This window comes from Phytophthora sojae, assembly GCF_000149755.1.
Source record: "Phytophthora sojae unplaced genomic scaffold PHYSOscaffold_9, whole genome shotgun sequence".
Taxonomy (NCBI): Eukaryota; Oomycota; class Peronosporomycetes; order Peronosporales; family Peronosporaceae; genus Phytophthora; species Phytophthora sojae.
This window is the reverse complement of record NW_009258123.1, coordinates 177,354-199,086: the sequence shown is the minus strand read 5'-3', so window position 1 is coordinate 199,086 and position 21,733 is coordinate 177,354. Positions and strand designations below refer to the sequence as shown.

The 21,733-nt window shown below is 58.7% G+C and overlaps 10 protein-coding genes across 10 annotated transcripts; 4 read left to right on the top strand and 6 right to left on the bottom strand.

The window, feature by feature from the left end:
- Positions 1-177: 177 nt before the first annotated feature.
- PHYSODRAFT_523677 (hypothetical protein) lies at positions 178-1,380 on the top strand (the record flags this gene model as incomplete). The annotated part of the gene is made up of 2 exons (XM_009535982.1): positions 178-606; positions 679-1,380. 2 exons carry the CDS (start codon positions 178-180, stop codon positions 1,378-1,380), a joined length of 1,131 nt encoding a protein of 376 aa, XP_009534277.1.
- Positions 1,381-1,940: 560 nt separating this feature from the next.
- Positions 1,941-5,644, bottom strand: PHYSODRAFT_254709 (hypothetical protein; the record flags this gene model as incomplete). The annotated part of the gene is made up of 8 exons (XM_009535981.1): positions 1,941-1,945; positions 2,115-2,194; positions 2,262-2,316; positions 2,393-2,422; positions 2,474-2,899; positions 3,412-3,748; positions 3,818-4,852; positions 4,904-5,644. 8 exons carry the CDS (start codon positions 5,642-5,644, stop codon positions 1,941-1,943), a joined length of 2,709 nt encoding a protein of 902 aa, XP_009534276.1.
- A 370-nt stretch (positions 5,645-6,014) lies between these two features.
- On the top strand, positions 6,015-6,867 carry PHYSODRAFT_254677 (hypothetical protein; the record flags this gene model as incomplete). Its single annotated transcript, XM_009535980.1, has 4 exons — positions 6,015-6,211; positions 6,299-6,369; positions 6,450-6,722; positions 6,800-6,867. Coding segments are annotated over 4 exons (609 nt in total), but the record flags the coding sequence as incomplete, so codon positions are not given.
- A 352-nt stretch (positions 6,868-7,219) lies between these two features.
- PHYSODRAFT_304960 (hypothetical protein) lies at positions 7,220-9,523 on the bottom strand (the record flags this gene model as incomplete). Its single annotated transcript, XM_009535979.1, has 1 exon — positions 7,220-9,523. One exon carries the CDS (start codon positions 9,521-9,523, stop codon positions 7,220-7,222), a length of 2,304 nt encoding a protein of 767 aa, XP_009534274.1.
- Positions 9,524-9,741: 218 nt separating this feature from the next.
- On the top strand, positions 9,742-10,774 carry PHYSODRAFT_318177 (hypothetical protein; the record flags this gene model as incomplete). Its single annotated transcript, XM_009535978.1, has 3 exons — positions 9,742-9,846; positions 10,294-10,341; positions 10,421-10,774. The coding sequence occupies 3 exons, from the start codon at positions 9,742-9,744 to the stop codon at positions 10,772-10,774; spliced, it is 507 nt and encodes a 168-aa protein (XP_009534273.1).
- Positions 10,775-10,893: 119 nt separating this feature from the next.
- On the bottom strand, positions 10,894-14,687 carry PHYSODRAFT_318176 (hypothetical protein; the record flags this gene model as incomplete). Its single annotated transcript, XM_009535977.1, has 7 exons — positions 10,894-12,916; positions 12,999-13,441; positions 13,548-13,667; positions 13,779-14,081; positions 14,256-14,400; positions 14,521-14,589; positions 14,638-14,687. The coding sequence occupies 7 exons, from the start codon at positions 14,685-14,687 to the stop codon at positions 10,894-10,896; spliced, it is 3,153 nt and encodes a 1,050-aa protein (XP_009534272.1).
- A 256-nt stretch (positions 14,688-14,943) lies between these two features.
- Positions 14,944-15,218, bottom strand: PHYSODRAFT_522844 (hypothetical protein; the record flags this gene model as incomplete). The annotated part of the gene is made up of 2 exons (XM_009535976.1): positions 14,944-15,087; positions 15,165-15,218. The coding sequence occupies 2 exons, from the start codon at positions 15,216-15,218 to the stop codon at positions 14,944-14,946; spliced, it is 198 nt and encodes a 65-aa protein (XP_009534271.1).
- A 263-nt stretch (positions 15,219-15,481) lies between these two features.
- Positions 15,482-16,453, top strand: PHYSODRAFT_347724 (hypothetical protein; the record flags this gene model as incomplete). Its single annotated transcript, XM_009535975.1, has 1 exon — positions 15,482-16,453. The coding sequence occupies one exon, from the start codon at positions 15,482-15,484 to the stop codon at positions 16,451-16,453; it is 972 nt and encodes a 323-aa protein (XP_009534270.1).
- A 37-nt stretch (positions 16,454-16,490) lies between these two features.
- Positions 16,491-19,901, bottom strand: PHYSODRAFT_549026 (hypothetical protein; the record flags this gene model as incomplete). The annotated part of the gene is made up of 2 exons (XM_009535974.1): positions 16,491-19,340; positions 19,383-19,901. 2 exons carry the CDS (start codon positions 19,899-19,901, stop codon positions 16,587-16,589), a joined length of 3,273 nt encoding a protein of 1,090 aa, XP_009534269.1. The 3' UTR covers positions 16,491-16,586.
- A 1,374-nt stretch (positions 19,902-21,275) lies between these two features.
- PHYSODRAFT_522802 (hypothetical protein) lies at positions 21,276-21,668 on the bottom strand (the record flags this gene model as incomplete). The annotated part of the gene is made up of 1 exon (XM_009535973.1): positions 21,276-21,668. One exon carries the CDS (start codon positions 21,666-21,668, stop codon positions 21,276-21,278), a length of 393 nt encoding a protein of 130 aa, XP_009534268.1.
- Positions 21,669-21,733: the final 65 nt, after the last annotated feature.

The following is a 21,733-nucleotide window of genomic DNA, read 5'->3' as shown; positions in this document are numbered from 1 at the left end:
CTCGAGTATCGTCCTCAGACTCTTGGGCCAGTCTCGCTCTCCCATCTTTTTGGCCACTTCAACAATTTGTGTCCTTTCGTGGACAGCTCAGAATTTGGTCGGATTATTTTGACACACAAAGTATCTAAAATTGAGTTACCAATTATTGTCGACAAATACAGGCGTCGAGGCATGATCATGAAGCGGGCGCTGGTGATCCGCAACGTCTCGAGCCACGACATGCCCCTGGACAGCCTGGACAACGCGTGCGTGCACGCCTGCACGGCGCAGGGCTTCATCACGGAGCTGGCGGTGAACCACGAGGACGACATCCGGCACCAACTCATGCAGACGCACGCGCGCGCCAGCGCCCACCACGACCGGCGCGTGGCGTACCAGCAGACGCCGCCCATGTATTCGCCCGTTCCCTTCGACGCCGTGCTGTTCCGCGCCTCGGGGCTGTCGGAGCACCACCTGTACCCGCTGCTGCGCATGATCCGCACCATCAGCAAGCAGATCTTCCTCTGCGTCTTCAGTCCGCAGCTGGCCGAGCACCCCATGGGGCGCTACCAGTGCTTCCAGGAGGGCGCGTCCATGGTCACGGACTCGCTGGACGCGGTGCGGGACGTGCTGGCCTTCATCGCCTCCTGCGGAGAGGAGCCCAACGGCTACGACTCGCATTCCCATTCGAGACGGAAGAGCCGAGGCAGATCCGGCGGACGCGACGGCTTCACGTGCCCGTTTTGCGGCAAGAACGGCATGGACGAAGACCAGCTCTGGCGCCACTGCCCCATGTACCATATCAACGAGAAGAACACGGACAATATCAAGTGCCCGATCTGTCGAGAGACCCCGCGCGGCCCGTTCCAGGTGCACATGCACAACGCCCACGGCCCGCCGGGACGACACGAGATGGCGAGCGAGTTCAACATGGCCGACAGCACGCTCTACTCGTTCGCGCTCGTGGTGTGCCACAACAAAAAGTACAACAGCTTCTTGCTCGTGCAGGAGTTCGCCAACTCGGGCTTCTGGCTGCCGGGCGGACGCATCGACAGTGGCGAGAACCCGGCGCAGGCAGCGATCCGCGAGACGAAGGAGGAGGCCGGCATCGACATCCGTCTCACGGGCCTGATCAAGCTCGAGTACCATCCGAAACAGGACCGCAACGGCAGTCAGTACGTGCGCATGCGCTTCATCTTCTACGCCGAGCCGCTGGACTGCGACCAGCCGCCTAAGTCGATTCCAGACTACGAGAGCGCGGGAGCCACTTGGTGTCGCGCCGACCAAGTCGCCTCGTTGCCGCTGCGAGGGTCCGAGCCTGTCACTTATTTTAACCATATCGCCTCCGGCGGGCCGATCTACCCGCTTGAGCTCATCCACATGACATCGTCTTCAACGTAGTCTCGGCTTAAGGCTGGTAGACGTCGCGGGTGTCTAGTCGGAGGAACTTGACGATGGCACCGACCAGAGTGAGCGCTGGTAGAGCACCGTTGTGTTTTCGCTGTTAATCAAGCCGGAAAGCGGAGCAGGTTTGTCAGTCAAGTGAGCAAGTATCGTGAATAGAAGCAGTCTTGTCTGTCGTCTGTACCTGGTAGTTCTCCAGTTTGAGGCGTTCGTACAAGCGCTTGTGAAGCTGGAGCCAGTGGCTGTCGCCCAGCGTGGCTTTCTGCATGCGGTCCTGGAGTCGGAAGCAAGGGAACAGTAGCATCGGGAAGCGCTTGTTCATGTTCTTGAACTCTTCGAAGTCGATGACACCATCTTTGTTGCGATCGAACTCTGCCAATGCATTGTTGATGTTGCCCGAGAATTTGGATTGGCCATCGTTCACCATGCTGACAAGACGCCGAAGCTCCTTGTCGCCGATGGACCCCGTGGCCGCAGGATCGAAGGTGTCAAAAGCGACTAGGCGCAGGAGGTAGTGAATGAGTTTGTTATCTCATCGAGGCCCAGAATCAAGAGCATTAGACTTACAGTGGAGAATTTCATCGCGAGTGTACATGCAATACAAGACCGTTGCGTGGACAAACTCCTCGAAATCAATCTGCAAGGAGAACATAGTAATATGAGCAGTGGGTCCACGTTCACGCAAGAAGCTCCGTTGCTTACCGTTCCATTGCTATCGGAGTCAATCATACGGAAGAGCCCTTCAGAGAACGGTGTCTTCGTTTCGTCAATGAACTCGAAAAACTCATCGTAGTCGATCACACCACTCGAGCTGTCATGGAACAACACACGCACGTTAGCCACTTCCTCATTCATGCAAAACTGCAGCTGGGACGTACTCGAGATCGATCTGTCTGAAGCACGCTTTGAACTTCTTGAGCTCGTGCTGTCCTACTGCATCATCAGAATACGTACATGTACTGGCGTGTCAGCTTTGAATTGGCAAGCTGATACAAGAACATCAACGTACACTGGTATTTCACCACAACAGCGATGGTGGCTGGCCTAGTGAGAGTAATATCCCCGGCACGCCGCCGTCGCGTACGCGTACGCTCCTTTTTCGCCGAGCCGTCTTGGGAGCCTGAAGTTTTCGCTACCATTGGCAGCGAGTTTCCAGTCTCATTTGACCACCCGTTCTTTGGTGGTTTGTTCTTCTTCTTGTCTCCTTGTTTGCCCCCTGTTGCACTGTGCGCCCTACTAGCCGCGTTGCTATTGTTTCCATCCGTTCGAAGATCTTGAAGGCTGCTGGTATTCCGATTCACTCGTGGGAGTTCTCCCTTCTGCTCTGCCCCCTTGCCAGAGGCACCGCCGGAAATGTCCAACACGCTCACGCTGCTGCTCTTGCGCTTGAGCATGGGCGGGGGTGTGACTGGTGGAAGCCCATTCTTGCCCTCAGAGTGCGACGGAAGCGATTGTTTGCGCTTCGGCGCCATGAAGCCGATGAGGCCGTGCCCAAGTGGAGCCGAGTTGTTCCAATCTCAACTACTCCCGCCAGCGGGGCCAGCATGCGTTCGTGTCAGCTCTGCCACAATTGTGATTGCCCCTGTAAGAAATCACCTTCGTCACCACCAGATAATAATACACTTTTGGTTGGGGATCAGAGCTCAAGGAGCATCGATAAGATACGTGGAGCTGCGTACAAAACATGCGGACGGCTTCAATTTCGATCGGTTAGACAGCACGAAGTCGGCAGGGCAGCGTATTACACAAAACATGAAATATGCATTCACATCGCGCTCAAACGTTTTCCCAAACCTATTTCAGGAGCAGCGGCACTTACCCGCTGGAGGTTCTGTCTCATATGAGGTTCCTACCGCGAGAACACGCTGTCGTAGTGAGGACGGAAGGCGCTGGATGGTGACGCTTCTCCCGTCTCAGCGGATTCGGCTGTCCTGGGACTCTTTTCACCCTTGGCTTTCTTTGCAGCTCCCTTGCTTCGCTTCATGTCACCTTGCTCAGTCGACGATTTTCCCGCTTTCTTTCTCCCACCCTTCTCGCCGTTCTTCGCATCCTTGTCCGTAGATGACGCTCGGGTTTTCTTGGTCTTTCCAGCATCCCTCTTTGACTTCTTGGGCTCTTCAGTAGGTGACGCGACTTGTTCTGCATCAGCTTGGCCCCTTGCGGTGGGCGTTGCGTCCAGGGACTTGCGCTTCCGCTTCCTTGACAATTCCTCCTTCTTGAGGCACAGCGAACTGGTGATACTGTCGTTCACGAATGGCGCCACCGGGACTCGCATCAAAGCATTTTCATCCTTGGGGTCGAATCCATCCACATCAAATGCGGGGCATCTGGGGCACTCGTTGTTCCAGCAGTGACCATCAATGTCCTACGAATGGAAACACGCACACACATTAGAGATATTGAGCACAAGGAAGCATCCTACGCCACACCATACCTCTTTCTCGACACCACAAATCTCGCACTGAGGAGTCACAATCAGATCAACCACCGCAGGGTTGCTTTTGTCCCAAAACCCGTTTTCCAGATAGTTCACGTTCAGTCGGGCCTGCCACTCGATCAAGTTCGGGCGCTTCTTCAGCTTCTCACGACGGCGCATAGCGAACCGCTTCACGAGGTCTTGGAACGCAATGTAGCGCGACGGCGTCGTGCCCATGAGCACGGCGTCCTCCTCCAATCCCAGCTTCTCGCGGGCCTTGGCATTGTTGCGATTGCGGCTGTTTTGACGAGCAGTCTTGGCGTGACTGTCAGCGGCAAGCTCCAGATCCTTCTTCTTGAACACTTGCATAACCTTCGTGGTCTGAATCTCCACCGTACACGTATCGCGGTCCGCCTTCTTTACAATTCCAAAGCCCTTGCGGTTCGGCAGGTTCACCTTCTTCTCGATCCACGAGATGCCGTAGTTTCCGCGCGTTGAAACACGGCGAGAGCGTTGGCCGTTGTCTTCTCCCTGCGAATCCTCCGTTTGTTCGCCAACCATCGGATCATCAGTACCGCTGTGGCCATCTTCGTCGTCATCACCTTCCTCGTCAGCGTCGTCATGGCGACTGCTAGTTCCGTTGGCTCGACTTTCAGCGCGGCGCTTGCGCTCCTTCTCGAGAGTCTTGGCGTGCAGTACCTTGATGGTCTCCATGTCCTCCAGAAGAGTCAGCTCGTACGCGCGCTTGGCCGTGTTTTCGCTCGAGTTCTCCAGCTTCAGCTGCACCCAGCCGTTGCCAGAGCGCAGCACGCGGCCGTGCTGGCCCTTGAACTTGCCGACGTTGATGCGGCACTTGCGGTCGATCCACATGTCCGGATCCAGCACGGAGAGCAGCTTTCCCTTGCCCCTCCTCTTCTTATGGACCTTGGCCGGCTTCTTCTTTTCTTCCTTCGCTTCCTCCTCTTCTTCTTCTTCGCCGTCGGCCTGGCGTCCCTCCTCCCCCTCTTCTTCGTCTTCGTCATCAGGTTCGTCCGGCACCACCGCCAAATGCGTCTGACGCACCGTCAAAGAGATGTCCTCACTGCCGTCCAGCTGCACGATCACCCCCTCGTCGTATCCGGTCACCACGCCTTCCTTCCCCTCGTACTTCTTGAGATGACGCTCGCCTCGGAACAGCTCGTCCAACTTCAAATGGACGCGCGTGCCCGGCTCAAGGTGCTCCTCCTCTTTCTGTTCGTTTTCTTCTTCTTCGTCGTCGTCGTGATGACGGCGATCTTCTCTTCTCTCCTCGAATTCTCCCTCCTCCTCTTCTTCCGCCTCGTGATGCAGCACGGGGCTGTGGTGAGGCGACGCAGCCGGACTGCTGATGTCGTCGCCGTCCTCCAGCACCTCCAGCGCCGACGGACGGTACTTGTACACCACGTCGCCGTCGCGGATGCGCACCTTGAACCACGTGTTGGGGTGCAGCGGCACCTCCTCCACCACGCCGACCTTGTGCACTGTGTGGGGCACGCGCTGCTCCACGTCGGGCGTCTTGAGCACGCGCACGAGCGTGCCCTGCTCCAGCGTGTGCAGCTCCCGGGCCGTGGGCGAGATGCGGTAGGCGGCGTCGATGGCGTCCAGCTCCGCCTCGTCCGCCTCGTCCACTGGGGGCTCCTCCTCTTCCTCCTCCTCCTCGATCTCCTCCTCCTCTTCTTCTTCCTCTTCTTCTTCGTCTTCCTCGTCCGCGGACGATCCGCCACCGCCGCCACCATTGGCAGGCTTTACGATGTCACGCCGCGATGGTTTGGCGGTGGATCGCGTGGCGCGCGCGGCCCCGCGGCGCGCAGCAGCAGCTTCCTCCATGGTATCGCTGCTTTGGCCTTGAGCTTGAGGCTGTTCGGGTACTGAAAGCCGATTGTAACATGGACACAGAGTGCGACTGTCATTTTTGTGTACTCTGTCATGTGATTGGCTGACAGAAAATAGTCCGGTACAAATCACACAAATATAGATGTTGGTGTGGTGCACACCAGCGCCATGTGTCGTCGTTCGCGCGGCCCGGGGTTGTGGTGATACCTATCGAAGAAGGCATAGTTAGAGCAAGATGACGACGGCCGAGGCGACGGACAAGGAGGACAAGGCGCCGGCCGCCGAAGCGTCCGCGGCCGCGGCCCCCGCCGCCTGCGACGCCGCGGACACCGAAGTGTCGGACGCCAACGTGAACGTGCCGCAGATCGCGCCGCTGGCCAAGTACAAGCTGGTCTTCCTGGGCGACCAGGGCGTGGGCAAGACGTCCATGATCACGCGCTTCATGTACGACACGTTCGACAACGCGTACCAGGCCACCATCGGCATCGACTTCCTCTCCAAGACCATGTACATGGAGGACCGCACCGTGCGGCTGCAGCTCTGGGACACGGCCGGCCAGGAGTGAGTCAATTGGGGGATACGATACACGCGCGATCCAATGCCCTGCTCTGACCCTTTACGTTGCTGCTGTGTGTGTATGTTGCGCAGACGGTTCCGGAGCCTCATCCCCAGCTACATCCGCGACTCGTCGGTGGCTGTAGTGGTCTACGACATCACAAGTGAGGGCTCTGCGACTCAAGAGGATCTATTGCGGCGTGCTGATGCTGTTGTGGCTATTGCTGCTGTTTGTTGCTGACAGACCGCGCGTCGTTCCTAAACACGAGCAAGTGGATCGAGGACGTCCGCACGGAGCGTGGGCAGGACGTGGTGATCATGCTCGTGGGCAACAAGACGGACATCTCGGACCGGCGCCAGGTGTCGATCGAGGAGGGCTCGGACAAGGCCAAGGAGGAGAACGTCATGTTCATCGAGACGAGCGCCAAGGCCGGATACAACATCAAGGCGCTCTTCCGCAAGCTCGCGACGGTGCTGCCCGGCATGGAGAACACCATGATTAGCGGAGACTCTAACCGTACGTGGCCCTCACTCTGCCTGCATTGCTTATCGGATCAGCTTTACTGACCGGCGTGGTGGTTTTTGTGACGGCAGTGATTGATATTAAGCTGACGGCGGCACCGCCACCGAAGGAAAACACCGCAGAGCAGTGCAATTGCTGAGAGGGGCGACAGAGTCGGTAGATGAGTGCCACAGGGGAGGGCCTCGTAGATGGCAAGACAAGGTGCAAGCAAGCCAGTTACGACTACACACGTATAAGCGAGCAAGAGCAGGAGGCACGCGAGGGGGCCATCAGAGCCAAGTGGGAGAGCACGCTGCCTCAGCTGCGGATCGCGCGCTGCTTCGCTATCTTCCTCGCCTCGGCGCGTTCTTTTGTCAAGCAGGAAGGGAGTATGCATGTAGGCCTATTTCCTCTTTTTTTAATATGTTGTGCTAGTCTTGTTGGTCTTCACTTTTAGGCACGCAGTAGATGGAAAGGAGCTAGCTGGCATCGCAACAAGAAAGAGGACCATCCTACTTGCGGCGACTGCCGCCACCGCTTTGCTGCTCCTTCTCCCTCTCGAGCTCTTTCTTCTTGGAAATGGTCTCCCAGTCGATGGCGACTTGCTTCGAGTACTGCAGGAACTTCTTGTCGGTCTCCTGGAGTTTGTTTGCCGCTAGGAATCGCTCCCGATAGGCAAGCACCGTGTCCACATGAGTCCCAGCGTCCGTCGTGTGCTTGATGGCCAGGTCCAGCGCTCGTTCCCAGCGGAATAGCCTCAGATTCAGCTTGATAGCTCGATACACGAGCGGAGTGGGGTGCGCTTGCAGCAGGATGGCCTCGGCTTCGTCGACGTTGCCGGAGTACAAAGCCAACTCAGCATTGCGACGCTCGTCGGAGGCCAGACTCTTGACGTGCAGCACGAAATAGAGCTTGTCCACACAATCGATGGAGGCGAGTGCGATCTCTGCAGTCTCAAGGTGGCGTCGATGCAGTGCCATGCCGGCCAAGCAGGTCCACAGGCTCTTGCTCTTCACGAACCGGCAAAGTCGGACAGCTTTGTCCCAGTCACCCGAAGTTGTGAACTCGTACAGCATGGGGGCATAGGGCGATACACTGGCAGCGAGTGTAGTGCCGTCAGCGCGCCGCACAGTCACACTGGAGCCCACAAAGCTGGTGATGGCCGCCATCTTCAAGAAGTCGGCGGCGTCTCGAGACTCGACGATGTCTGCAAGCAGCGTACGGTCCACATACACCATGTTGGGGTACGTCCAGGTGAGCAACTTGGAGTCGGCGATGGCGATGAGCAGCTCCGATGCGTCATTCCACGCCGCAGAGTCCACCTGCGCGTGCAGCTTGAAGTTGCCCTTGCTAGCCACGCGAGAGATGTACATATCGCGGTTCCGGTCGATGAAGAAGAGTTTGCGGTCCTCCATGGGGCCAAAGCGACTGAGCGACAGCTCGAGGATCTCCAGCGAGTGCGTTATCACCACCGGTAGCTGCTTGCCCGTGTTCAAGTCGAAGCACCGGATCGTTTTACGGTCCGAATGGTCTAGGATGGCCAGCGTGTCGCTGCTGAGCGAGATGGTGCGATGGCTCAGGAACTCGACGTGAAGACCCGGGAATCTCGGGTTGCTCACAGTTTTGCCTTCGTACGAGTAGACCTGAATGCCGTTGAAGTTGTCCACGGTCAAGAAGTGGCTCTCGCTCTGGACAAGGAGACTCACGGCCGCGCGCAGGTCGAAGATGTGCGGCGTATTCCAGCTCTGAGCGTCGTAGATGAAGCACTGAGTAGCGGTACAGACCACGAGGAATCCGTGAGCGAAGGACATCTCCACCACGCGATCCCGGGCGAAGTCGAGCTCTTCCAGCGTCTCGTTGACGACGTCGTGTACGTGGATTTTGCGTGGGTCTACAAGCGTCACCTCCACCTTCTTCCAAGGCAGCATACGCCCCACCACTTGGGCGAACACAGTCGCGCCGTTGCCGCCGGCAGCGATAAGCTGCGTCGAGTCCGAGGCCCATGCCAAGTCCATGAGTGAGCCGCTCTGAGGGCGTTGGCGGCAGTACGACCATCCCGTCTGGTCACACAGTCTCAGCATGTTGTAGGAGCCCACAGCGAAGCAGCTACCGTTGGGACACCAGGCCACGGAGGTGACGACGTGCTCGCCCGCCGGACTTTGGTACAGTTGACGCCCGAAGGCGTCCCAGACTCTGAAGATGCGATCCTCGCCCCCTGAAATGATGCGGTTGTTGATCGGATTCCAGTCCAAGCACAGGATGGAGCCGTCGTGGGCCTTCCACTGAATATCCTTACGACCGAGTTGCACGGTCTTGATGACCATGTTGTTGCCGTGTGTGAACAGTAGCTGGTCGCTGTCGGGCCCCCAGCAAACGTCGTACACTGACCGACCCGTGGTCGCCAAAGTTGACCGGAGATTGCCGCTGCGTGACCAGATCTTGAGTGTGCCGTCCTCGCCCGCAGTGACAAGTGCCGTACCGTCGTAGTTCCACTTCAATGCGATGACTGCACCAGCGTCGCAGGCTTGCACGCGCTTCTCCTCGCGTCCGCTCTTGGAGATCAGCCGGAAGGTGCCGTCGGTGCACGATACAGCGAAGGTATCGGCGCTCTGCTTGCCCACCGACGGGACCCAGTGCACCGAGGTGACGAACGCGTCCATCTTGGCGACGGCGCCAGCCACTTCGCCGTCCATTCGCCAGCGCACGATGGAGTTGTCATCGCTGCACGTGATCGCGTCGTTCTCGGGCGTCCAGCAACACGCCGTCACGATCTCCGTGTGGTGGTTCACAGGCAACTGCAAGTGCTGCAGACGCATCGCTCGTTAGGTGATAGATCGTGGGCTTTATCCTGCTCGATGAATGATCAGGAAAAGATCGGAGAGTGCTCGAGGGACGCAAAGCCCATCGACCTTTCGATACTCTTGAGCCGAGTAACGCTTCGAGTATTCATGGCCTCCCCCCGAGACAACGCCCAGCGCCTCGAACCACCTCATAACGCAAGAATCGAGCAGCAGTCGACGAAACAACAGTTGAGATGCGTGTGGCGTACGCTCTGCAAGGCCTCCTGGCAGCTTCGGTGACGATGGCGACGTCGTACAACCCGCGGCACGTGGTGCTGGGTACCGACGGCACGGTTGTCGTAGGTGCCGACCCGAGTCTGTACTTCCGAACGGCCAAGACGCAGATCTACCGCGACCACGACCAACTTGAGAGCGAGCAACCTTCACGTCTCGTCGAGTTTGACTCGGAGCTTCACGACCCAAAGCAAGCTGAATCGGAGGAGCTACCGCTGGCCACGCTCCCTGTTATCCCCGACGAAATACCTTGACTCGGGCATCCAGGTAACGCAACCATCCGTTACGGTTGCTGTTGTTGTTTGGGCGCTCATATCGCGATGGTTTTGTCCGCAGGGGGTAGACGAGGACGAGTTCTCAAGCACTGCAATTCTCCAGGTGCGTAGGCCACTCCCACGTTCCTCAACGTAGTTTTTCCTCGCACTTACAGTCATGTGGATTGCACCGCTCTCCCTTCTCGTTCCCAGGAAACAGCACCATCCATGTCATGGGTCACGCTGGCTATGACCGAGGGCAGTAATCTTCCAGGAGTTTACGGCTCTGTCATCTTCGCCGAGCTGGTACTACACGCCGTCTCCCGTTCAGCTTCTCTTGGTATTCGATAGCACTGATCCGGTTCGTTCGTGTTCGTGACGACAGAGCTGCTGCTTTGTGGCGTTCATCGGGTATTTGGTGCGCTCGATTCCGCTATGGGTCGGCTTTTCGCGCAGTCAGAAGTGCTGCCTCATCGTGGCGTTCAGCTTGGCCTTCTTGTACCAATTCGCAGCTCTGGGCTGGATGTTCGGTGCCGTGACACCGGAGCTCATGCTGGGGCTTTCGAGCGTCATCACGAGGATGATCTCGCTCGGGATGGTGCCAATCACCACCACTTCGTTCATGGGTCGAGCGAGGGAGATCTGCCAAGAGCACGCAGCTATGAACCCTTCAGTGTCACGAAAGTCTGCACACTCGCGAAACTCGCGTCGCCACCACACACGCGCCAGGTCCAGTTAACACGTTGTCGTAGTGCTCGTATAACTCGCTCTGTAGTTCATACAAATAAGTGTATCACAACAACACCCGAGCACTTTCCAACTTCGATGAGGTGTTATCGCAGTAGCATCTCATTGAACTTACAGATATGTCGGCACGTAGACTCTCTTTTGACCGGGTTCGTCTGGAGTCGAGTCGCCGTTGGGACTTTTCATGTCCTTCATGCGTGATAAAATGCTGCCACGCGACTTCACGGGAGTTGAATGAGCTGGTGCTGCTTGTTGGCCAGAGACATCTTGATCGGGGGCTTCTCTCGGAGCTGCCACATCTTGCTCCGATTCCGATTCGCCGATCACTGCCGTGTCGCCTTCCAAGTGATATGCTTCATGCTCATCGTCCTGTTCACCGACGATCTCTTCGTGGCGAAATGTCGTGGCTCCATTCAGTAACGCGTCCATGTCATCATCATCACCGCTGTCACTGCTTACAGCAGCAGGTTTTCCTTCGGGAGTGGGTTGTGTAGGCGGCTCATCGGCCGAGAGCATATCGGAAACCAACTCGTCCGCCACTTCGATCATCTCCCCTTCGTCATCATCCACAACGTTGGGTTGCTTCTTCGGGGTCGACTTCTTCGTGGGTTTTCTCATCGCAGTACCATCGTATCGGACTCTGTTCTGCTGAATTATCAAGCCGTCGCGGCTACGCTGGTACGCATCTTGAATACCTTTGAGTACACCACCAGGCTTCCAGCAGATCAGGTTCGCAATACCAAAGAGCTCTCCACGCTGCTGAGGGTTGCCCTGAACGCCCTCGAAGTATCGCGGTGCATTGGCGCCCTTCAAAGTCGTGTCGCTGAGCTGCTGCTTGTAAATCTGCCGGACGTAGATCATCTCTTCGATTGTTCCCAAGGTAATTAGTCTGTAGACTTGTACATCCTTCGTTTGCCCGATACGGTACGCCCGATCCTGGGCCTGGCAGTCGTGGGATGGGTTCCAGCTAGGGTCAAAAATCACGACATTTGTGGCACTCTGTAGATTAAGTCCCACACCGCCAGCTCTCGTACTGATCAGGAACACGGTCGTATTGCTGCCAGGGTTGTTAAAATCGTTCACCATCTGCAGACGCTCCTCCACCTTGGTGTTTCCATCCAGCCTGCTGTACCTGGTTGCCTTCGTGATCAAAAAGAGCTGGATGATGTCCAGCATTCGAGTGCTTCGACTGAAAATCAGCGTCCTCTCCTTACGCTTCTTCCATACCGCCAACAGTTTTTCCAGTACGATCATTTTCCCGCAAGTTTTTGTAGAAATCGCGCACATTTCCTGAAAACTTGACACCTGGTTCACACCTCCAACAACGTCAAGGTCGCTTCCAAATGCTGTTCTTGCAAACTCAGCTTGATAATGCTGAAGCTCCGGTGCGTCGTGCGGATTCACCTTGAGCAGCTCCAAGTGATTAGATAGCTTCAACAGCATGGCAACACACGGAAGACCCATGCAATTTGGGCAGTTCTTGCACGCTCCATCCTCGTGAAAGCGTTCGTATAGCAACCCAGGAGCATCACCTAAGTCCATGGGAGTCTTGTAGCAGCATTTCTTTCGCTTCTCCTTACTATCACGACGACAATCGCACTGTTCCTCTCCTCGCCGAAGCAGCTCAAACTCAGGCATGGCTAGCACTCGCTCGTATGCAGCCATTTGAAGTGGGGTGAGGTCGCAGAACACCACTTGGTCACTCTTTTTAACCTCTTGGAATGTTGGATTGATCTCCTTCTCTCGGCGGAAGTAATATGGCCGCAGCTTTTTGCGGAGTTCCTTTTCTTTCTGGTGACTCCGCTTGACGGCTTCAGGGGCAGCAGACTTCTTTCTTCCGTACTTGATATCATCTCCATAGTACATCCTGAACTCCGCCCAGGACCCAATCGCCCCCGGAGCTATTGTATCTACCAAGCAATGCAGCTCTTTCTCGTTGTTCTGCATCAGTGTGCCGGTGAGTCCAAGCTTCCGTTTACACTTGATTGCTTTGACAGCTTTAGTCAGCTGTGCCTCAGGGTTTTTCAAGCAGTGCATCTCGTCTAAAATCACCATTTCCCACGGGATTTTATGCAGCCGGGCCAGATACATCTTCAAAATATCGTAGCTGCAAATGACGATCTCGTATTCGCCCCTGCACAACACAAAACACGAAACACTTCAGTGTGAGCTCCAACCTTGCAGCAAGCCACATCTGTAGAGAATTTCAACCAAACCTTGCAATCTGGTCAATCATTGCGTTACGGTCGCTGGGCTTCCCTCGCAGAATGATAGTGCTGCAGCTCATCCACGTGTGTAGTTCGTGCTCCCAATTTTGAAGCAGGGATGCTGGCATCACAATAAATATCGGTGCAACCTCTCCAGCAAAGCTGAAGCCGGTATCTTCAGGATGGCCACCACTGGTGTTGCTATACCGTTCCCGGCGCTGGTGCAGCAACGCCTTCCATGCGTCTTTATCGCGGTAATCACCGTGCTTGCCCAAAACGGCCGACAGGAACGCGATAACCTGAATGGTCTTGCCCAGACCCATGTCGTCACCCAGAATTGCGCCAGTGTCGCGCTGATAGGCGCTGTAGAGAAACTCCACTCCTTCACGCTGATAGTCGAACAAATAGCTGTTTAGGTTCGCACACACTTCAAGAGGTTTACCTCCTGCTTCCTCTGAACCTGACAGAATCATGGGACCAGCGTCAACCTGACCAAACAGATAGCAAAACGTTACTCAACGTCGTGGTGCACGAAAGGTAAAAATGAGGAGATCGCACCGTCGGAGGATCAAGCTGCGGCCATCGCTCGCTCGTGTAGGCCTCTTTCTCGTCCTCGCTTGAATCGCTTTCCTCCTTTGGTAGTCGCTTCCGCGTTGGTCGCTTGGAAGGCGCTCGTTTCTCTCGAGTTGTCTGCCGACTCAATGTCACGCCAGCCCGACGAGGAGAAGGCAGCGTCTCTGTATCCACCGCTGCGACCACTTTTCTCGCAACTTCTTCATCGTCCGACACCATTTCCTTCGAATCCGACATCCAGTCGTCTGCGTCGTCGAGCTCGGGGATGGCCGAACCGATAATGTGTCGCGGACGTGGTCCGACATCCTGCGCCTTGCTCTTCGAGTCGTCGTAGAAAGCGTCACGGGCCGATTTCATCTCTTCCTCGCTCATTTCCTCGGTCGGTTGCTGCCTCCGTTGCCTCCGCTTCTTCATGTTCATGAACCCATTCGGGTCGCTGAACGGCGAAACGTAGGTCGGCTTCTGCGCTGGCTGCTCGGAGTCCACGCCAGCAGTCTGGGCGTCCCAGAAGGACCTCTTCTTCGACTTCTCCACTGGCTGCTGCACGGGCGACGCTGCGGCCTCTTTCCTCGGCGTTGCACCGCCACCAGACCCAATGGAGCGACTTGCAGCCGTCGGACGGGAAGCTGTCGAGCTGGACGACGCACTGCGGTCACGTGTGGGCGCGTCCTTGGACGCCGTCTTGGCTGCGGCCAGCCCGTACTTCCTTGCAATGCGCTCGCTGGCTGTGAGCTCCCGCTCCTCCTTCTGCTCCGCTCTGGGTGCAGCAGGAGCAGCCTTCTTGGGCGTGACCAGCGAGTACGCAGCCACTGCGGCGTCCACGGCCGCGACTTTGGCGCTTTTAGCGGGTGACGCGGCCTGCTGCTTGCGCTTCGAAGCCGGCAGGAAGTTCAGCAGCAGCTCGCGCGCAGAGATCACGGGCTTGTGGCCGACAGGTTGGTCCCGGACCTTCCTCCGCTCTGCGCTGCTGCTGCTGACTTTGGTGCGCGTTGTGGGGCTCAGCAGCTCGTCCTCGAGGCTGTCTTGGCTGCCGGCCGCTGGCGGAGGCTTCGGGCGCGATGGAGACGCCGTGGACAGCGACGTGGGCGAGTCGCCTTCATCCTCGCTGCTCGACATCAACTCCATCGTTGCCGGACTATTGTGTCTCTGATTATTGGAGTCGAGAACCTGCTTATGTTGATACAGTATAAGGGTAGAAGGGGTTACAGTCCCTGCACGCACCGAAGCTGCAGACGTCCATCGTTGAGGTCACTGGGTGTTATTACGTTAGGTCTATAAATCTACAGCACTGCAAGTGGTCGCGCTTCAAAGGGGAAGGCAGGGGCATACCTCCCTCCTCTTCGAGGGCGTCGCCACCCCACAACATGGTCGTCGGCAGCTCTTACTGGAAGATCGGGTCGGGCGACTGCGTGGGCAGCAGGCCGAAGCGCTTCTTGGTGGTGATGCGCTCCTTGGAGAACTTGTCGTCGGGCGAGAAGCGCGCCGGGTGCGCCGAGCACGTGGGGGCGCCGGCCGGGGTCTCCTTCTGCACGGCAGAGTACAAACCAATAGTACAACGTTAGCGCACAAGCAGTGCGGAAGACGTTATAGACAGCGGCGCACCTTGAGCGTGTAGACGCGCTTGCCGTCCTCGCCGAGGTAGTACATGAGGTGCATGGTGACTTGGTCTGCGGATCACGGGTCGGAGACGAATATGCGGAGGAATTGGTTTTGAGGCGCGTTTGCGCCAGTCATTCGCGGGAGCAAAAATAGATCAATTGAGTATGCACCAATTTCACCTGGTCTATAATTTGAGTCATGGGTACAATGTAGCCATTTTACATAAGTATCCACCTTCCATAGAATCTTGGATCTTGGATCTTGAACCGGCGCGACTCACTCAGTCACTTCGTGACACAGCAGCAGCAGCAGCAGCAGCGATGGACGCCCGCTTCGCCACGATGGACGCGACCAGCGACGCGCCCACGGGCTGCGCGCGCGCCGTGGTTAAGACGGTGGTGGCGCTGAGTCTGCCGTTCGTGCTGAGCCCGCGCGAGGTGGCGAGCGAGGCCGTTTCCAACGTGGCGGCGGCCTTCACCACGTGCTTCAGCCGCCTGCGCCAGCGCCGCCCGCAGTTCAATGAAGAGCAGAAGGAGGCCCTGCTGACAGAAGACGAGCGCTTTTCCGAGGCCGCCATGATGGAGCTGCGTCGCCGCGTGATGGAGGGCGGCGCGATGGCGAATCCCGTCATGAGGTGGGGGCCGGCGATGGCGAACGACCAGGCGCCGCGGCCGTCGCGCTGGAAGCAGCGCAAGATGCAAGAGCGAGCGGAGCGCGCGCGAGCCAAAAGCAACCCAGCCCCACACTGGAAGAGGGCGAGTCCCGAGAAGGAGCAGGAAGCGTTCACGACGCTGGCGTCCGACACAGAGAAGGCGCTGGATCAGATCCTCGAGTCGACTAAAACCACGAGGAAGCACTTCAAGAGCAGCGAGACGCTCGACGTAGAGACCGTGAGACGACTCAGCGTGGACGAGCTACTCGCCCACGGTGCAAGTGAGAAGGCTGGTGCCATCTCTCCAGAGAAGACGGGGGGCGAGAGCGTGCTGCTGGACCTTCAAGACGACGACGGGAGCTGCGACGGCGGCCTCCTGCGAGAGTGGCTCGCGGGGATCGACACCTCTCGGCCGGAGGAATACTGCGTGTACGCCAAGCAATTAGAGGAGCATGGATTCCTGACGTTAGAGGACCTGGCGCAGCTAGAGAGCGACGACGACGTGGATAATGCCATGAGCGAGGTCGGCATCGCCAAGTTTGCACACCGGTTGCGCATCAGGAAGGCCATTCAGCGGCTACACTCGTCCGAGGAGAGCAGCCCTGCCGTTGCTACGGCTACTGTTGCTGCTAGCGCATGAAGAGGAGAGACGGAAGGCGAAAGGAGAAGAGCGGATAGTTATGAAGAAAACATTCAGAAGTTACTACTTAGCATCTACTACTTGCTGCGCGGAATGTACTGCTTGCTGCGCATTGCAATGCCCGGCCGTCCATCTAGAAGTCCTCGTTCAGGTACGAGATGTCATCCCACGGGTGGCGGTACAGCGGCTGCTTGAGGCGCTTCTGGTCGAGGAAGTGGCCGATGAAACCAATGCTGCGGCCGAGCACGAACAGACCGTTGAGGCAGCCGTGCTCGATCTGCTCGTTGGCCTCCTCCAGCGTGAAGACACCGCAGTTGCGCAGCAGGTCGACGAAGCAGACAGCAATGCAGCCGTCCACGTTCAGGATCAGGTTGCTGCGCTTCTTCGTGGTCACCTGCTCCACCTCCAGGGCGAAGTCCAGCACGTCCGTGGACGGGAAGTTGGCCTTGGCGAACTCCTTGATGATGGTCACACGCTTGTCCGGGTTCGACAGCGACTTGATGCGGTGGCCAATACCCATGATGAGCTTGTTCTGGCGGCGCATGTCCACCACGAAGTCAGCGGCCGACAGGCCCGAGTCGTGCGCGCTCGCGAACATCTCGGCGGCCTTGTCCAGAGCACCACCGAAACGGGGTCCAATCGTCACGAGACCCGAGATCAGCGACGAGATCAGGTCCTTGCCGGCACGGGCGGTAACGATCGTGTTGTGGGCACCCGACACGGCCGGACCGTGGTCGGCGGTGACCATGAGCACCATCTCGATGAACTTGGAGGCGTAGGCCGGCAGGTTGCGCTTGAACCACAGCAGACCGATGACGCCGCCGACGCCCATGTCCTGCTCGAACACCTTCGAGATGGGGGTGCCAGCGTAACGCAGCTCCTCACCACGGTCGTCCGAGATGGACGAGATGAAGTTGGCCGGCTTACGGATGAGGCCGAGGTTCTTGGCCCAGGCGTAGTCCATGGGCACCTTGGGCACCGGCACCTCCGGGTGCGGCACAATCGCACCCGACGCGACCATCGAGTCGAACTGCTTGCGGATAGCGTTGCCGAACTGGTCGAAGTTCTCCGGGACGATGGCACCGGCAGCAGCCAGAGCAGCGTTCTTGGCCGAGGCGGTCTCGGACTCGCCCGTAGCGCAAGCACCGGCGTGGCCGAACTGCACCTCGAAGGGGAAGATCTTGGCGCACGTACCAATGCACCAGGCAACCAGCGGCTTCTTGATGGCGCCCGACTGGATGGCGCGGCAGACAGCGAACTCGTCAGTGCCGCCGACCTCGCCGAGAAGCACCATCATCTTGACCTCCGGGTTCGCCTCGTAACGCAGCAGGTGCTGGATGAACGTGGAGCCCGGGTACTTGTCGCCACCGATGGCCACACCCTCGTACACGCCGTCCGTCGTCTGGGACACAATGTTGTTCAGCTCGTTGGACATACCGCCCGACTTGGACACGTACGCCACGCTGCCGGGGCGGTACAGCTTCGACTGCACGATGTTGTCCAGCATGCCACCGGTGTTACCGATACGCAGGCAGCCGGGCTTGATGCCACCGACCGTGGCGGGGCCAATGATGCCCACGTTCAGCTCGCGAGCCTTCTTCGAGATGAGGCGCGACTGCTGCTCAGGCACACCCTCGGCAATGATGGCGTGCGTCTTGATAGTGTCGCTGTGCTCGAAGCCCTCCATCGTCGACTGGTACACGGAGCGGAACGACGAGAAGTTGATCAGCACGCTCACGTCCGGGTACTTCTTGACGGCATCCGACAGCTTCTGGAACACGGGGATCAGGCGCTCCGAGGTGCCCCAGTAGAACTTGAGGTAGTGGTTGGGCGAGAACGGGAAGATCAGAGCCGCCACGCTGGGGGTCTTGCGCTTGCAAAGGTAGTCGAAGTCGAGCATGCCCTGCACGGCGCGTTGCTGCAGGCCGTAGACGATGCAGCGGGTGTTGTCGGTCATGCGCACGATGCCCTCGTCCTGGATCACCACCGGCGCCTGCTTCTTGGCAGCGGCCTTGCTCTCCGACTCATCGGCGCTCTCGCCATCCTCGTTGTCGCTGTTGACAGCACTGTTGGCCTCCGAGGTCTGCTTGCTCGGCTTGGTGGCGCTGATGGCCTTGGCAGCAGCGGCCTGGACCGACTCCGCCGAGGGCTTCTCCACGAGGCCGAGGGCCATGGGGACGACAGCCGTGATGTGCGTCTCCGGGCCGAAGACCTCAATGGGCACGCCCGTAGCCTCACCCACGTCGCGCAAGAGAGCCAATCCCTCCTGGTAGTTGGGGCCACCACGACGCACCCAGATGTGCACCTTGTTGTCCTTGAGCTTCTGCTGGTACTCCTTGATGGCACGGATGATGCCCTTGAACGTCAGCGCGACGTCCGTGAAGTTGGCAATACCACCGCCGATGATCAGCACCTTTCCGCGCTCGTCGAAGTTGCGCGTCATGAGGTCCAGGATGGTCTTGGCGTAGTGGTAGGTGTGGGTCTCGCTGGGCGCGCCCGAGTACTCGCCGTAGTTGGCCAGCTCGTGGCCGTAGCCCAGGTCGGCGATCGTGTCAGCGTACACGACCGAGGCGCCGCCGCCGGCAACCATGGTCCAGATGCGGCCGGTGTGGTTGAGGATCGTGAGCTTGAGCGAGGCGCCCGTCTTGGAGTCGAGGTCCTGGATGAACTCCTCCTCGGGGAACTTGGCGCGGCCGAAGGCCGGGGGGAACTCGATCTCGCCCCAGCGGTCGCCCACGAGGAAGTTGGCGGTCTCGTCGAGCTTGGCGGCCATGTCGAGCACGGAGATCTCGTCGCCCACGAGCACGATGGGGTTGATCTCCATGTACACGAAGTGCAGCTCGCGGAACTTGGTCAGCATGCCCACGAGGAACTTGGCCAGGATGGGCTTGCGCGCCTCCTCGACCGAGGAGAGCAGCGCGGCGGTGACCTCCTCCTCGGAGGCCACGGACTCGATGCCGACCTGCAGGCGCTTGGCCTTGGCGTCGACATCGCCGACGTCCACGCCGCCCTCGTGGTGGAAGAGGATCTCCTCGCCGTCGCGGTTGGACACGATGCACACGTAGTGCTCGTCGGCGGCCGAGTGCTTGACGAAGGGCTCGACGATGAAATGCGTGAGCACGCCCGTGACGGTCTCCACCTGGATGGGCTTGTTGATGCGCTCCCAGACCCAGTCCTGCACCTCGGCCCACGAGGCGTTGAGCAGCAGCAGGTTAGCCTTGCCGCGGCGCTTGATGAGCTGGTCGGGCTTGACCACGAGCTTGGTCTCGCCCAGCGATGTGAGCCACGGGCTGGCGGCCTCGATGGCGCCGAAGAACTCCTCGCGGCTCTGGCCGGCGAAGCTCTTGCTCACGGCCACCTGCGCGAAGCGCTTGTTGAGGTTGAAGGCCGGCAGGCTCGTGGACAGGATGCGCTTGCCGTCGAACTCGCGGATCGCCTTGGCCGACATGGTTCTGTGTGCGCGGGGGTCGAGAGCTCTCGAGGAAGAGGGGCCGGTGACTGGGACGCCGCAAAATCGCAAATGCCCTCTGCTGGGCCGGATGCGGATCGCCTCGGCAAAATAGTCCGGGCCCGGCAAAATAGTCCGAAATGGTCCGTGCCCGCTGCTTGGGGCGCCGCGTCAGCGGTTCAGAATTGACTTGGGTTTTGTAAGTGATGCGTTGGATCGGGGGGGATGGGCAAAGCTGAAGGGACCCATTGGCGGGCGAAGGGGCACGAATGACGTCATGAAGTGACGCCGGCGCGTCAGCCTCAGTACGTTTGTACCCTAACGCAGTAGAATTATCTCTCGATTTGCTGCATTACCTGGGCTTATTTACCGCATCTACTGATTTATTGATATTTACAATTTTAGTCCATCGTGTGGTCCACTTTTGCCATACGTAGCCAAACTGGACCAAATGGCGGGTACGTAGCATGATCTCCCCAGCACAGTTGAGTTGCCGTGCCTGTGACGCGGCCGCGCACCGGCGAAATCAGGCCCATGACGCAAAAAGCCGTACAACACGCCAGCATTGCTGGACGCCCAGCTTCAACTTGCCGTTTGCAGCAGCAGCGCTGCTCCTCATCCAATCCTTCAGATTGCCTGCAAGTTGCCTGCACACGTGGCGATGGCCGAGCTGCTAGTGGTGTTCCTGCTGCCTTAGCTGTTGCTGCCGGCGCTGCTGCTGCCTGCGGAGCCGCTCCAGGTAGCTCGTGCTCATGAGGAAGTGCTGGTACGTCAACGGCGCGCGGAAGGACCCGAGCTGCTTGCGTCAAATGGAAGCACACGGCGCATCCCCGCGGCGTCAGTTCCGACGTGTATACAAGACAAGACCCCTCCTCTTCGCGCTGAACACCGCCTCCTCCGCTCCGCTTGCTTACCTGTTGCTGCATGCGAGCTGCGAGGGCGGCGGCACCGTTCTCTTCTTCTTCGTCCTGTTCGTCTGCGGGCTGCTCGCCGAAGTCCGCCACGATGTCGGCAAGCTCGTCGGAAACCCATTTCCGCCGCGACGGGGACTCGGTGCGCGGTCTCGGCGAGGCTCTCGGGCTGCAGCTTCGCTGCTTGCCGTCCGCCGCGGCGAGCTGCTGCTCCGACGACGAAGACGACGCGTCTTCGCACCAGCGGTTGACCTGCAACAGAAGCAAACCCAGAGACGCAAGACGCCAATACCAAGTGTGAGTGAGAAGCAGTCCGGTGCGAACGCAATAATGGTCCGATGCATCGTACCGGTGCGAGTAGCAGCAGCCTGCGCAGCTCGTCCCTGCGCGCTCGATGCGTGTCGGCCGCAGTGACGAGGCAGAGCTGGCACGGAGGCCTATTTGGGCGCGGGACCAATCACGGTTAGTGCATCCAGCAAACGGAGACCTCGGAGCGGCGTTTATGCAGGTCCGCTTGGACTGCGGCCACGTACTCGGCCGTAGACTCCACCGCCGCAGGGGAACCTGCTGTCGAGAGACGCTTCTGTCTGCAAAAGCATGCGGTCGCCGTTAGCACCGCTGATGCAGGCGCACCTCGGAGGTGGGTGCAGATAGCGCACCTGGAGAACTCGCGGCCGTATTGCTCGCGTTGCACCACGCGCAGCAGCAGGTTGGGCGTCGGCCGCTCGAAGGTCGACGGGATGCTGTACGCACCGGGTCCTGCCAGCGAGTGCATGCGCTGCATGTAGCTGTGCCGATCGTCGTGGGCCACCGCCAGCTCATGCGGCAGCTCCGGGCGTGGCCTAGCGGTCTCCATTTTCAGTGTCGCTGCGTCTGTGGTGGCGTTCTCGCGCCTGCATCGAGGACGAGCTGCCGTTCTTT